This window comes from Xiphias gladius, chromosome 15 (assembly GCF_016859285.1).
Source record: "Xiphias gladius isolate SHS-SW01 ecotype Sanya breed wild chromosome 15, ASM1685928v1, whole genome shotgun sequence".
Lineage (NCBI taxonomy): Eukaryota > Metazoa > Chordata > Actinopteri > Istiophoriformes > Xiphiidae > Xiphias > Xiphias gladius.
The window spans coordinates 8,715,012-8,728,940 of NC_053414.1; the positions used below are offsets into that span (position 1 = coordinate 8,715,012).

At 41.7% G+C, this 13,929-nt stretch overlaps 1 protein-coding gene across 6 annotated transcripts; it reads left to right on the plus strand.

The window, feature by feature from the left end:
- The first annotated feature begins 484 nt into the window (after positions 1 to 484).
- Positions 485 to 13,837, plus strand: zgc:112980 (uncharacterized protein LOC503706 homolog). 6 transcript variants are annotated; one of them, XM_040147227.1, is made up of 24 exons: positions 517 to 593; positions 1,042 to 1,634; positions 1,768 to 1,905; positions 2,024 to 2,338; positions 2,983 to 3,112; positions 3,204 to 3,312; positions 3,394 to 3,487; positions 4,970 to 5,120; positions 5,264 to 5,381; positions 7,014 to 7,139; positions 7,246 to 7,308; positions 7,432 to 7,554; positions 7,656 to 7,811; positions 7,934 to 7,987; positions 8,973 to 9,199; positions 9,315 to 9,394; positions 10,275 to 10,364; positions 10,482 to 10,559; positions 10,639 to 10,743; positions 11,176 to 11,281; positions 12,254 to 12,326; positions 12,539 to 12,546; positions 12,639 to 12,699; positions 13,683 to 13,837. In XM_040147227.1, the coding sequence occupies exons 4-24, from the start codon at positions 2,045 to 2,047 to the stop codon at positions 13,690 to 13,692; spliced, it is 2,256 nt and encodes a 751-aa protein (XP_040003161.1). In that variant the 5' UTR covers positions 517 to 593; positions 1,042 to 1,634; positions 1,768 to 1,905; positions 2,024 to 2,044; the 3' UTR covers positions 13,693 to 13,837. The 6 variants fall into 6 exon arrangements, with proteins under 6 accessions (XP_040003165.1, XP_040003162.1, XP_040003161.1 ...); XM_040147226.1 differs by having other exon boundaries at positions 1,042 to 1,905; XM_040147228.1 differs by lacking the exons at positions 1,042 to 1,634; positions 1,768 to 1,905 and having other exon boundaries at positions 497 to 593.
- Positions 13,838 to 13,929: the final 92 nt, after the last annotated feature.

The following is a 13,929-nucleotide window of genomic DNA, read 5'->3' on the forward strand; positions in this document are numbered from 1 at the left end:
TATATCTTTATGGGTTAATAATGATTGTGTCCATACTCCAGAATAGTGGTTGGCATTAAAAGGGAGAAATTTAGATAACACCTTTTTTGATCCTCAGGAGAAAATTAGGCATTAAAGCAGCTTAAGAAGAAGGAGGCCACACACAGTAGGTGCAAAAGGGTAGAGCAAACACAAATAAAAACTATAAAAATGGGGGAAAACTGCCCATAAATCCAACTGGAATTGAATCTATATTCAGATATACAAAAAGTAAACAGCAGTGGAGAACAAACTGTACAACAAGTTGAAATAAAGCTATGTATATGTGCAAGAATGACAACCATCAGTGCAGTTCCTCTCATTACTGAGAGAGGTAACAAAGTGGAATATCATATTATATTATATTACGATATAAACTGAGAATTTGTATTTTTTCATTCATTTACCTTAAGCTCCAGTCCATCTTAGTGGGTGGCGGTAATACACTTATAAACTGGTTTGTCAGTCGCTAATAAAGATAACGAAGAAGAAAACTCGTCAGATCGGGTGCCATCAGATTTGAGAACCCCGGCGCGAAAAACAACATATTTATTATTGGTTACTCGACAACAAAGGTAGGATCATTCTGCCACTCACGAAACTTAACAACAATTTAAACGTATTCTAATATGTTAACGATACTAAACCTTGTAGTAAAAAGTAAAACGTGAACACTTAGACACAAGCGGCGACTGTTGTTAGACGCATTTAACTTTCTGTTTCCTGCCTTGGAGGAAGCTAATAGCTAGCTTCTTTAAAACAAGCAATAAATAAATGTGATTTGGTTTGGGCTGGGTAGGAAAGTTAAGGCTACAGAATAACGCAGCCAGTTTTGTGACAAAGACTCGGTTCATCCTGATGACATGTTCTATATGTTTTTATTGACACGAACCTCTCGAATCTAAGTATAAATGGAGAAATCTCTGTCTGTCTGTCTGCCTTTCTGTCTGTCTGGATTTCCATTTTCTTAACAACCGCTCATCCGATCGACATCAAACTTCGCGGGTGTATTGCCGTGCGAAGTTTTCTGGATGAGCGGTTCTCGAGAAAGCTCGAACCATCGCTGTTCTACATGTTACATGACGTGAGGAAAAAGGCGGAACTACACTACTAGGACCGTGCAGGAACCCGGACACTTTACAGCGCGCACACGCCAGGGTTTTAATGAAGGCGGAACTCAGCTGAGACGGCACTGTCTACGCCGTCCCCCCTGACATTATCTGAGCTGAGCTGAGCGGAGCGGAGAAGTCGACCCCAGCGGTTACAAAGGAGACCCCTCAGAAAAAGCCGCAAGCTGGATCAACGGGGGCCTGGCAAACAACCCCTACCTACAGGCACATTTCAAACGGGCACTGCACTAGACTGTGTAAAACCTACGAAACCACCCGACAGAGGGTTAATTGACATCACAATTGTGTCATGGAATGTGTCGCAGGAATTTGACATCATGGAATGTTGAACCCTGAGATCATAAATGAGGAATCTCTGTCTGTCTGTCTGTTTTTCGATTTTCCCAACAACTGCTCATCCGATTGACTTCAGACTTTGCCGGTATATTGCTGAGGACCCAAGGAAGTGCAGTGTCAACTGTGAAGTTTTGCTGAGGACCCAAGCAGGTGCACTGTCCACTGTGAAGTTTTTTTTTGGATGAGCGGTTGTAGGGAAAATAGAAAATACAGACATAAAATAATCTATAAAAATCCCTACGAAACCATCCAACTGACAGTTGTGTCCGTGATTATGTCACAGAAATTTGACATCACCGAAATATGCACTGTGGGATGATAATGAAAGACCATCTGACATAAACTACGACATCATCAGTAACATCATGAAATATTGCACTGAGAGATCATAAATTACGACCCAACGTTTGACTTACCTCATGTAAGCAGTTTGAAATGTGATTATAACCAGCACTTCATCTTCCGTTGTGGAAAGTGGACGGTAGTTCACGGGGCATCAGGGTTTAACCACTGACTTTGACATCTAATCTTTCTTGCAGACCACATTTGCTGATTTCACCATGCCTAAAGATAGCCGTGCAAAGCGGGAGCGTATGCGTGAGGCAAAGCGCCGCGCACGTGCCGCTGAGTCAGATGAAGCACGAGATGCACGCCTAGCTCGGGATCGGGCAAGCCACAGACGTTCGCGAGATAAGGAGACGCTGGAAATGCGAGCGCAGCGTCTGGAACGTGACCGCCAATGTCACAAGCGCACACGAGATGAGGAGAAGCTGCAGATGCTAGCGCAGCGCCAGGAGCGTGACCTTCAAAGTCACAAACGCGTGCGAGAGGAGGAGACCTCTGAGCAGAAAGAGGTAAGTAACGCTAGGCGCCATCAGGAACTACACCCTGCACGACTGGAAAAGGCGCGTAATGACGCATCCCCGCATGGTGCGATGATACTGTCTTCTTACAAGAGGAGCTTTATGGTGATTACAGGCAGATGCTCAGCAAGACCTAATACGACGCTTCAAAACTTCAGACGTCGATTTTCTACACGTTACGTGACATGAAGAAAAAGGCAGAAGTACACTACGAGGGCGTTGCAGCACCCGGACAATTTACGGCGTGGACATGCCAGGGATTCTAAGAAAGGCAGAACTCAACTGATGCAGCACTTACACCGTTACCCAGACACTATCAGAGTGGAGCAGAGCAGCCCACTCCAGCAGTGACAAATGACACCTGCTCTCACGAAAGCTCCACGCTGGAATAACATGGGCACAGCAACCAGCCCCTGCCTTACAGCCACGTTTTGAACGGGCACTGGACTAGTCCTCCCAAATCAGACATGCAAGCCTGCATAGCTTTCACTGAGCAACAAAACATAAGGGTCTGGTTTGTGAGTGACGAAGACCAGACTGACAACTTACAGAAGTACACTTTGGTGATATTTTGACTATACTGGCTACATATGTGTGTTGATGATGGCCTTGTCTTTCCCTTTTTTTTGTGCTAGGCATTTCTGATGTGTACAATTGGGGACGATGGGGAAATCATCATCCTCAGTGATGATGATGATGAAGATGACATATCATGCAGTGATCCCTCAGTTCTCATTGTGGAGGTGGAGGATGTGAAGAAGAGTGGTAACAACTGTGTTTGCCTTACACATTTTGCTCTATGGGTCCGATTTGAAGGTTCTCAATATTCACCAGCTGCTCCTCCTCTGTGTTTCAGATTTTGTGTTATCTCAAAGTGCCCTGGATGAAGACCTGGTCGTAACCTTCTCCCGCCGCGCCGAGGTGCTACCTCACGCACGCTACGACTGTCCCATTTATCCTTTCACGTGAGTCAGTTACCCCACATACTTGTGAAATATTGCCCTCCAGTAGAGCTGCTCACCCTTCGTCTCTTCTGTCCCGCTCAGGGCTACAGATTGTGAGATTGATGCCCCTGTGGCCAACAACCAGATCATTTGTGATCAGTGCTTCTGCTACATCTGCGACAAGCTGGCGTCGGCGGTATGTGTTGATGCCGGGGAAACCACTCGCTTTTCAGCAACTGTTGCTTTTTTTTCTTGTCAGTTTGGGTGATTTGTGTGAATCGTCCAGATCTGATAATTTTTTGAAATGGAGGGGGGGCAAGGACAGAGTCGGGGGAACCACGCCCTCTCACTTGTCAAAAAAAAAAAAAAACCCACAACCCCTGGCTTCTGTGCTTGGCACGTGCACTGCACCAGAGAGGAGTAAAAGAGTGACGGCTGAAGAGGGCCGGCTCTGGGAGGCCAGTTTTTGACTGACCGCGTGTCAGGAATCTTACAGTAGCGTTACGATAATCTTAACTCATTTATATGACAATATGTCAAGCTTGGGACTGTTGATTAGTAGTGCTGGGGGCAAGTCGTTTCACTTAAGTATCGCAATTAAATATGGATTCCTGAATCCATATTTAATTTAATATTTACACTGAGCTAGCAGTTAACAGTTAGTCCGGGAGTTAGCCTGTTAGCATCGGTGCCTGAACCGGAGAAGCTGTTAAGTTTGCTGATTTCCTGTCACAGTAAATAAATCCTCACGTTTAACGGCGCCACTGACTGGTAACAGCTTAACTTTCCGCTAACTGCTAACCGCTAACCGCTAAATGTTGTTGTCCGACTGTTGACTGGAAGCTTCAGGTGCACTGCAACTACATCAAGACTTCTGGCCCGAGACGAGCCGTCTGCTTTAGAATAAAAGCATCAGTGCTGCCGCTTTGAAGCATTCATTATAACAGTTCTTTATATGACTTTATTATAACAGTAAGTCATTTAACTAACAGGTAGATTAATTATGTATTGGCCTATGGACTACCGACCTCTTAAGTGATATTCCTAATGACAGATTTTTCGTTAGCATGGCTTTAAGACATGCTGCTGAAATAAAACTCAGAATGTCTGACGTGATGTGCATTGTTTTTGGAAATATTGTATAAGTTGTAGTGGTTGTGAAAGGTTGCCTAAGGTTCTTTTTTTTTTCATCAGTAAATGAATGGAGCAGAACTTGAAATCTTAACTCATAAGCCTTTTTAGTGGAACGTTTTCCCCTTGAGTTACAGACACTAGCACATGTTGCGATATATAGTGTCACTGTCATGGGCATATGCTGCACCCTGTCATAATAGTGAGTTAACCTGTGAGTCTCGGCCATATCTCTTAATCTGAACATTTGAAGCTGCGCGCAGATGATGTTTTATTGTGCTGTGTTTAAATTTAACTGTCACATTTCTGTGTTATTTTGGAACATAAAAAGCATTTTTCTCCAGCTAACGTGTATCTGATGGAATTGAACTTACTGGTTGAGCGTGAGTGCAGGAATTGAATTTACTGCCCACAAAGAGAGCTTCAGTAGCGTGTGTGTAAAGCAGGTGCAGATAAAGAAAATTTCAGGTTTTGCTTTTTTATTTTTTGGCAAGAAATCAATTATTCACAGCTCCATTAATGCAAATCGCTTCTGTTTTTCACTCAGTGTGTAATGTGGTGTCACAGCGGCGTGTGTCACTGCAACAGCCACAAAAGGAGCGACTTCTGGAACACCCTGAGAAACAGTGCACTGCTGGGAGGACTGAGGACTTTCAACCTCACTCTGTCTGAAATAGATGCTCACCTCCGACATGCAGGTACTCGCTCTCATGCAAAAACTGTACGTGGACATCACGGTCACATTCACATTTGGGAAAACCTCAGACTGAACCACTTGTGGTTAAGCTGTTAATCACGCGCCATGTCACTGCCATTGAGTTTTTGTTTTCCTCTTGTCCAGAGATGATGCTGCAGAGCTTCAGACAAGAACTCTCTACACAGTTCTCAACCTTTCTGAAAGGAAAAACGTTACAGGAATATGGGCTGAACCTACCAAACCAGCAAGGCCTCATCTATGAGTGAGTTGCACAGCAGAGCTGTCCATAATAATAAAGACAAAACGTCTATCCACCCTCAGATGATCTTACACCGTTTATATATCAGTGAAAGTTTATTTTAAATACAGGACAGTCGTTAGGATCCATCCTTACCGATGCATAACTACCAAATACACATTCAGTAGTTGTGAGGGCCTCCATGTGACCAAAAGTATGTGGACAACTAACATCACACCCACTAATGATTGCCGAACATCTCATTCTGAAACCATGCACCTTCATCTGCTGCTGTCACCGCCGCCGCTCTTGGGCAAAGGCTTTCTCCAACATTTTGAAACCTGGCTGCAGAGATTTAGTGTTGGTGAGGCTGGGCCATGATGTTGGGCAATGAGGTCGGCCTCCAGTTCATTGGATGGGGTTGAGGACAGTGCTCCCCGCAGGCCAGTCAAGTTTTTCCGCTCCAAGTTCAAGGTGATTCTTCCTGCACCTCACTTGGTGCACAGGGGCATTGTGATGTTCAAACAGTAAAGGCTCTTCCTCAAACTGCTGCCACAAAGTAAGAAGGACTTTATTGTCTAAAATATTATTTTATGCCCCATCTTTAGGATTTCCCTTAAAGGTGCTCCATGGAGTTTTCTTCTAAGTTAACAAAGGTTATGTTTACATTCTGTGTTTCACCAAAAAATACTGTCCTAGAGGTATAACAAATGTGCTGACTGTATTTCCTTCTTCATAATATATTTACAAAGATTTGTTTAAACATGTATTTGTACACACATTGTGTATTGTTTACATTCATGTTTACTTGCTAGCAATCTTCTTCCTCACTTTTTTTTTTTTTGGTGCAGTTCTACCTTTCTTTGCCCGTTAGCACCAACAACTGTTGATCAGGAAAAAGGCGTGTAACCATGGCAGCATGTGAAATGTGCCTTCTGGTTGCTTGTGTGTCCTTGCACGATGCAAATGCAGTGGGGAGCCAATAGTAAAAGCATTGCTCTGTACTGGTGTTACTATTGTTGCTAAATTTCCTAGGAGAGGATGAAAGGACAGCATTGTAAGTGGGGAATAACGGGTGTTGTAGAGCGCCTCCTCTGTTGAGGGATGGTTTCTCTACTTTAACATAGACAGCCTCCTTCACTCCTCTTTGAAACCCTCTGTACTCCTTATCCAAAATATGTAGGTTGTTGTTCTTGAAGGAGTGCCGGTTTCCTTCAGGTGTAGGTAAACTGCAGAGGAGTCTGTGTTGCGTTTGTGTCGGTGTTGAGCCACGTGTTTCTTCAATGGTTGTTTAGTTTCTCCAGCATTTAAGTCTGTGCATGCCTCACCGCACTGGGCTGCACACACTAGATTGCTTTTCTTGTGTTTGGGTGTGCGGTCTTTCAGATGGACCGGTTTCTGAGCTCGTTACGGGGGTTTTAAAAGCACAGGGAGTCAGCCGTGGATGGGTGGTGAAGCGTCGTCAAGACCTACACCCAAGTCCAGGTGGCGTTGATTCGACTCTTCATGGACAGGATTGTACACACACCTTGGCCATATAGTTTTTCAGTCTGGCTCAAAGCCTCAACGTATATCTCGATCTGTACTTCTGACCGTATTAACACATAAAAAGTGACGGCAGTGACATTTCAACATTTAAATTTTCTTTATTCGCAGTTACACCCCGGTGTACGAGTGTGTGTCATCGTTCCTGAACAAAGCAGATAAACAGGACGGCAGAGCTGCTGCCATCATGAGACTGGGAGCTGCTGAAGACTTTATTAGACATTATTCCGTCTCAGGGTACACACACACACACACACACACACACACACACACACACACACGCATACATATATGAAGCATTTTCTGTGTATCAATTTTCTTTGATTAATATGATTCTCTGCAGAGATTTCATCCTACAGTCTCCCATGGCCAATGCAGATGAGGCTAAGGTGGTGTTACTGCAGAGGTAAACACATGCTCATACACAAACACAACGCCGTCATGTGTTATATCTGTAAGTGATTCACCGGGATATTTACCTTCTCCTTCCCTGTGTCCTTTGCGTGTTTGCGTTTTTTTTTTTTTTCAGGGTTGTAGCATCAGTGCAGAGTCAAATGGTGATGGCTGATTTTACTCCAGAGTTCACCCACAAACTGCAGGATTTTTACAAGAGATTCTGTTTTCCAGCTGAGCTGAAGAGCATGAGGAACAGGTAGGTGTGTAGGTGTGTGTGTGTTTTTTCATTTTTATCCCTAAGGTTACACATTAAAGCCTTCTTGTGTTTTATTATAACTTCACGTTGTTGCGCTGCAGCCTGTGTGTTCGTCCCTGGGATGACGTCCTGCTGGTGTCTGTGCTGAAGGGGCAGAATGTGTCGGGCGTCCGCAAAGACAAAGGCAAGAAGGACGTCCTGATTGAACAGATTTCTATAGTTCTACTGAGAACAGAACTTCTGCAGCGACAGCACAGGTACAAAATGGATTTACATATACTAATACTGCATACACACACACACACACACACACACACACACACACAAACACACACACACTTGGCTTTTAAAACCAAACTTGGCTGTGTCATGGCTGCAGGTACAGAGAGTTGTGTCGCTACCTACGAGTCGTCCAGACTGATGATTCCAAACGGTGAGTGTTTATAACCAAATAACCACAAATACTTCACATGCTCTCCTGTTTTTTTGTGGAAAGAGTTAAATGTGTGCTCAATTTCACCTTTATTTACTAAAGATGGTCTTTAGAGAGGGAATTGTTTTAAAATTGACTGAGCATTGTTCAGACAAAATTTTGTATATTCAAAATTTCGTAAAGTGCGTTAGAGCTGCAACAATTAATTAATTAGTTAATCAACAAAGTTAATCAGCAACAATTTTGATAATTAATTGTTGCTGTAACTAACAATTATTTTTATTATCGATGTAATCTTCATTATTTTTTGGATTAATTGATTAGGTGTATGACAGAAAAAAGTGAAAAATGAACGTAATAATTTCCCATAGCCCAAGGATATGTTTTCAAGTAGCTTTTTGAATTTTGACCCATACTCCAAAACCCAGAGATATTCAGTTTATTAGAGCATAACAGGTTTTTAAATTAAAGAAATTGCAAAAATTTCCAGCTTCTCAAATCTGAATAGTTTCTTGTTTCTTAGTTTTTATTATGATAGTGAACTGAATATCTTTGGGATTTTGAACTGTTGGTTGGACAAAAATGAGACATTTTAGGAAATTACAATGGGCTCTGGGAACTTCTGTTGGAAATTTCTTGCTATTTTTTTGACATTTTATAGACCAAATGTTTAATCAGTTAATCAAGAAAACAATCAGTAGATTAATCAATAATTAAAACGATCACTAGTTGCAGCCCTAATCTGCATATTTTCGGGCTCTGTACTGTTGGTCAATCAACATGATCAACCTGTGCTCTAGGAAATTGGGATGGGCACGATTATTCGTATCAAGAAAATAGGTAAGTAAACATAGGTTCAGAAATCAGAATATTTAAACTCTTAATATCTTTTGAAAATAAAATCTCATGCATAGATTTATATGTTTAGACATGATTAGTAATGTCATGTTGCTGACTTGCTGCATCGGGTTTACGTCTCTGGCAGCTTCCAGCCAGTTCAAGACCTCATCCCCTTCTTCACGTGCATGGAGGGAGACTTCACGTCAGCTTGCCACAGTTTGTTCCCCTCACTCAACGCCCCCGCCTCCCGCTTCACTCCGCTCCTCTTCCTCTTTTATCTCTGCGTCTTTGAAACAGCGACAGCACCCAAGCTGACGGTCAGTCAGCCGGCACAGCTCTGCTGCTCTGATGCGACATGGGGGCCAATTAAAGGTCAGGCAAAGATATTCTGTATTATAACATCAACCATTTTCGCTTAGAAAAATCTTGAAAAAAAGGACAACAAAAAAAAATTCTTATAAGCAGTCAAAATCCCTCCTCTCTGCAGATGCTGTTCCACTGAAGCGCGCTGAGCTGGTGAAGTTCGCTCTCAGGGTTCAGAGATGCTGCTCCGCCGTCTTCACTGATGCAAGTCTAAAGCACTCATCGCTGTTCATTTTGCTTTTTAGGAATCTCATTCTCCTTCTTAATGCAAATCTCAGTTTTAACACGAAATCGACAGAACATCAGCTTTTTATTACTTTAATATATTTCAAATATATATTTGGACACTTGGGTTTTAAAAGAGTTAGACACAGATAGGGAACACCGTTCTTTCTTGGGTGTCGTCTTTGACATGTGATTAACAGTCATTACTCTAAGTAGCGTTGAGACTTAATGCGACTTTCTGCCTTGGGTGAGGTGATTAATGTACCGTCTTGGCATCTAATCCTCCGTGAGGAACATTTGAGTAAACTAAATTGGGATTTTTATTTTGTTTTTTAGCAGTTATTTTAGGTTTTAGGTCATTTAAAATACTTCCCTAGTATGTTTTTTTTTTTAAGGTTTTCTCCATGTTTATGAAGCAGTGAATAGCCTTGCACATACATAGTAGGCCCAGGACGTGACCGAAGCTACCCAGACTTCTCAAGTCATCAGTCACTGCTCCTCTAGGGGTCAATTCGGAGTCTGGTGAAGCTGTGTTTATTTTATAAGCTCCCAGCTGCTGGAATGGCCTCCTTGAAGACTTGAGATGTGCACAGACCTGCACGTTTTTGAAACATTTTTCTTTTTTGTTCTTTTTTTTGAATGACTTAATATTTTCTTTCAGGCATTTAATACATTTCGTGTGCAGTGTTTCGTATGCTTGTTGTTACAGTGGTAGTGAATGGCCTTATTTCATTTTTATTTACATTGAAACTGCATTGAGTTTCCCCACTGTGTATGAGCTGTGTTTATATAAATAAAGTTTTCCTTTGTTTAGCATTTTCCAATGTGTGACTGTGTGTCTGATGTTTTCCTAATCCAGTCTCAGTGTTGGACCCGTATACTCACAGTTGTAAACACACCTTGTGGTTCACTCACCGCTCTACCAGCACCGAACCCACAGTTCCTACATGTAAGTATTTATAGTTTATTTAAAACTCATCTATTTAATTTTTTTGTAATTTTCCATTTATTTCTAGTAGTTGTTGTTTTCACTCTGTATTTTCTGTCCTCCGTGTCTGGACGTCAGGAAGCAAAGGATGTTGTGAATTCGATACTGCTCAAGCCGCACGGGTCAAACATACAGATCCCACGATTCTTTCAGGAGGTAAGTATGTCTGGATGCGCACATCTGCATTGAAGCGAGTGATAATAGACCGTTGATAAGTGTTTGTTTGTGTTTACAGGTGTACCCAGATCAGGCCTTGTTACTGTTGGCAACAGGGGCTTTAGGTTTAAGAATCCTCAGTGCTGCTCTGAGTCCAGCGCTCCCAGTGCTCAACACTTATAAGGTATTTTCCTCTTCCCATCCATTTTAGATGTCACATCCCGTTTGTGGACATTAAATCCAAACAGCTGACTCTGTGACTAGGCATTTCACTGACTTTCACAGTTTTCATGTTCATTCCTCAGTTCTCAAATTCTAATGAAAGAAAACGAATGGTATCAAGGGATGTATCACGTACAGCACCGTGTTTTTTTTTTTTTTTTAAACAAGGCTGAAGCTCAAAATATTGTTTCACTTTCAAGCTCGTATTATTCTGCCAAGAATTCAAGCTGTCATGATGTGTTTAAAGACTCCAGTGATTTAATATACTTAATACATCAGAGTGACGAAAAAAACTATTTTCTCACTACGCTGCCTTGTGAAAAATGTCTGGATGAGCCAGGAAGCTGAAACCAGGATCCAGACATTTTTAACCAATAATGTCTCTGTCCCTCAGGAGAATGTGTGGGCTCTCCGGTGGCTGTGGGACAGTTTGTCCTCCAACGCAGAACGCCGCAGCTCTTTCTTACAGGAGATCACACAGGAGATGGAAAACACAACAGGTGTGTGGGAAACTCTAAATAAAGAGTCCAGTGCACTGAACTCTCAACATCCATTATCTGGGGGTTAAATCAACAAAAATAGCTACTTGGAATGTAGCTTAATTATTTATTAAATATTTATCTCATGCAAAGATGTTTTGGGGTCATCATTTCTCAGCTTGAATTCAGCAAAAGGGAAAAAAAATTAAAGAGGCTGACAAGTTATTTGCAACCTTCAGCGACATCTAGTGGTGAAATGTAGGAACCGCCTCAACATGCAACATGCAACCAACAGCTCTCTAACCGTACAACCGTCTTGGTGACGTGAGCCTCCAAGCTGTTAACACAGGAATCTGTCCCATCTCTGTCAGTGAAGGTGGCATCATTTTTCACACAACAACTTCAGTCACGTTTCGTGGTAGAGACGTGTGCAACGCACGAATACCCTCGAGGAGAGGCCCTTCGACTTTGTACAATTCACCTCGTCCGGTCCTGTCAACTGTGGACGATCGAATCGGGTTTTTAACACTGTTACCGAGACGTGGTGGCAGGACATATTGTACAACCTAGGTCGTTTGAAGCACATCAACACCTTGACATGCATATTAAATACATATCTTCCCTTGAAATTATTCAGAGCCTTTCATTTGCTGCCTTAAAACCTGCATTTTTTTTTTTTTTTTTTTTTTTTTAAACACACCTTGAGGTTATCATGGTCAGAATCATCTTCTTCTCAACTACCATTTTTACCTCTTCTAACAGCAGAGATCTGTATCACGTCACCTCCTCGCTCATGAACGTGTGCGTCCTCGTGCAGGCATAGATGGAGCACGAGATGCAAATACAAGCATCCATCCATCTACAGCGCCACTAGTGGTGAAAAACTCTTCGGTGTATCTGTAAATGAGGATGAAACAACTCGTGTGTGCGAAAAACAGCCGCTTTGTGGTACAACGCAGCAGCATAACGCAGTATCTCTTTGTTTCTGTTCAGATGGGGATAATTCATTATCCTTTCTTCGCTCCATCATACCCACTCTGTCTTCTTCAAAGGAGAACTGGGACCAGTGAGTCATAACAAATTTATAACTTGCTGCAACTAAAGCATGACAACCTTGTGATCTAGGAAATCCCAGCTGTAGAGTTATTTTCCTTTTTTATAGTGGATTTTAAAAGGCAGTTAAGAGGCCGTGGATCTGATCTATTGCCTTTTTTTTTTTTTTTTTTTTCCTTCCTTCTTCTTTTCTCCCATGTCCTCTCCTGATGTGGTGGTGATCAGCACCTACTGTAAGTTGCTCTGTCACATGTGGTGATTCTTCACTATGCATCTTGCCTGCTGTGGTGTCGATTTTATCCCTCTGTGTCTTTTCCTCCGGCAGGCAGTCCAGCAGCTGTTAAACTTTACTCCCCCAAAGTGAAGGCCCCGTCACAGTGGCAGCTGTAAGTGCCATAACTCTCATCAGCTGTTCATTCCTCTAAGCCTTTGTTTTTAGCGTCTTTTTATTATTCGCAGGGGACAATGTACTTTCATATTTCCTTAAAAGCAGACTGTAACTTGAGGTACCCTGTGGAGTTGTCACTCAGTATTTGTCACAAAAACATGTCATGTGAAACCTTTTTTGAGTCCTCACAAATATGTTGAACGCATTTACCATCCTCATAAACCTGCTGGCAATCAATTTTTTCTTAAACATACATTGTTTATACCTGATAACAGTTTCCCTCTTTCCTGCAATTTGCTATCGATAACAATTCTTAAACCTAAAGAGATAATGTTAGGTGATTATGTAGCGCTAATCCCACATGTCTTTGCATTTTTAATTCAAAATCTGTGTTCCGCTCTGTGTGGAAGTGATTGAGATCATTCTAATATGTATAAGGTAACAAAGCTGGAAATACACATCACTTCTGTGGAGTTGTTCACACACTAGCATTGTTCTTAGACTAAAATTAAATGATGTTAGTGCTGCAACGATTAGCTGATTTAATCAATTAGTAAATTTACAAAAGATTAATCTGCATCTATTTTGCTAATCAAATAATTTTGTCATTTTTTTTAGAGCAAAAATGCCCAGTTTACAATTTAATTCTTTTCTTTGTCGTACATGATAGTAGACTGAGTATTTTGGGTGGGGGACTGTTGCTTTTCCTCTATTTTCTGACATTTTATAGACAATCAAGGAAATAATCTGCAGATTACTCGATAATGAAAATAAACATTAGTTGCAGGCTTAAATGATATTGTTTTCAATCGAGCCGATAAGTGATCTGTTCAACAAGTACAGGCTTGATGCTGACACGATCCAAATTTGTAATATGGGACTTTATAATCAAATGACTGAAATGAATGAGTCTAAAACTGATTGACAGCTGAAAAGTTTTAAAGTAATTGCTGTACTTCTTTTGTTCTTTGGTGGTTGCAGCTTGTCCTGATTGCACATCGATGCTCCTGCCAGACTCGTGAAAGTCCTGAAACACCGTGGTCGCCCTGCTACATGTTGTTTTAGTCTTTAATGATTTGATCAGTGTTTGTTCAGTGTGCTGGTGGCCTGAACAGGATACAACTGTGATTTTTTTTGTTTTTTTGTTGTTTTTTTTTTAAAAGCTTTAATTGAACAGTGTTTATGTTTGTTTCTTTCTTTCTTTTTGGATATATATTTTTTTTTTTTA

Bases quoted from the DNA above. Each gene is read 5' to 3' on its own strand.
- zgc:112980 (XM_040147228.1), top strand. From the start codon at position 2,045: ATGCCTAAAGATAGCCGTGCAAAGCGGGAGCGTATGCGTGAGGCAAAG. The intron at 3,113-3,203 runs GTAACAACTGTG...TCTGTGTTTCAG, and splicing joins GGAGGATGTGAAGAAGAGTG to ATTTTGTGTTATCTCAAAGT. The intron at 7,812-7,933 runs GTACAAAATGGA...TCATGGCTGCAG, and splicing joins CTTCTGCAGCGACAGCACAG to GTACAGAGAGTTGTGTCGCT.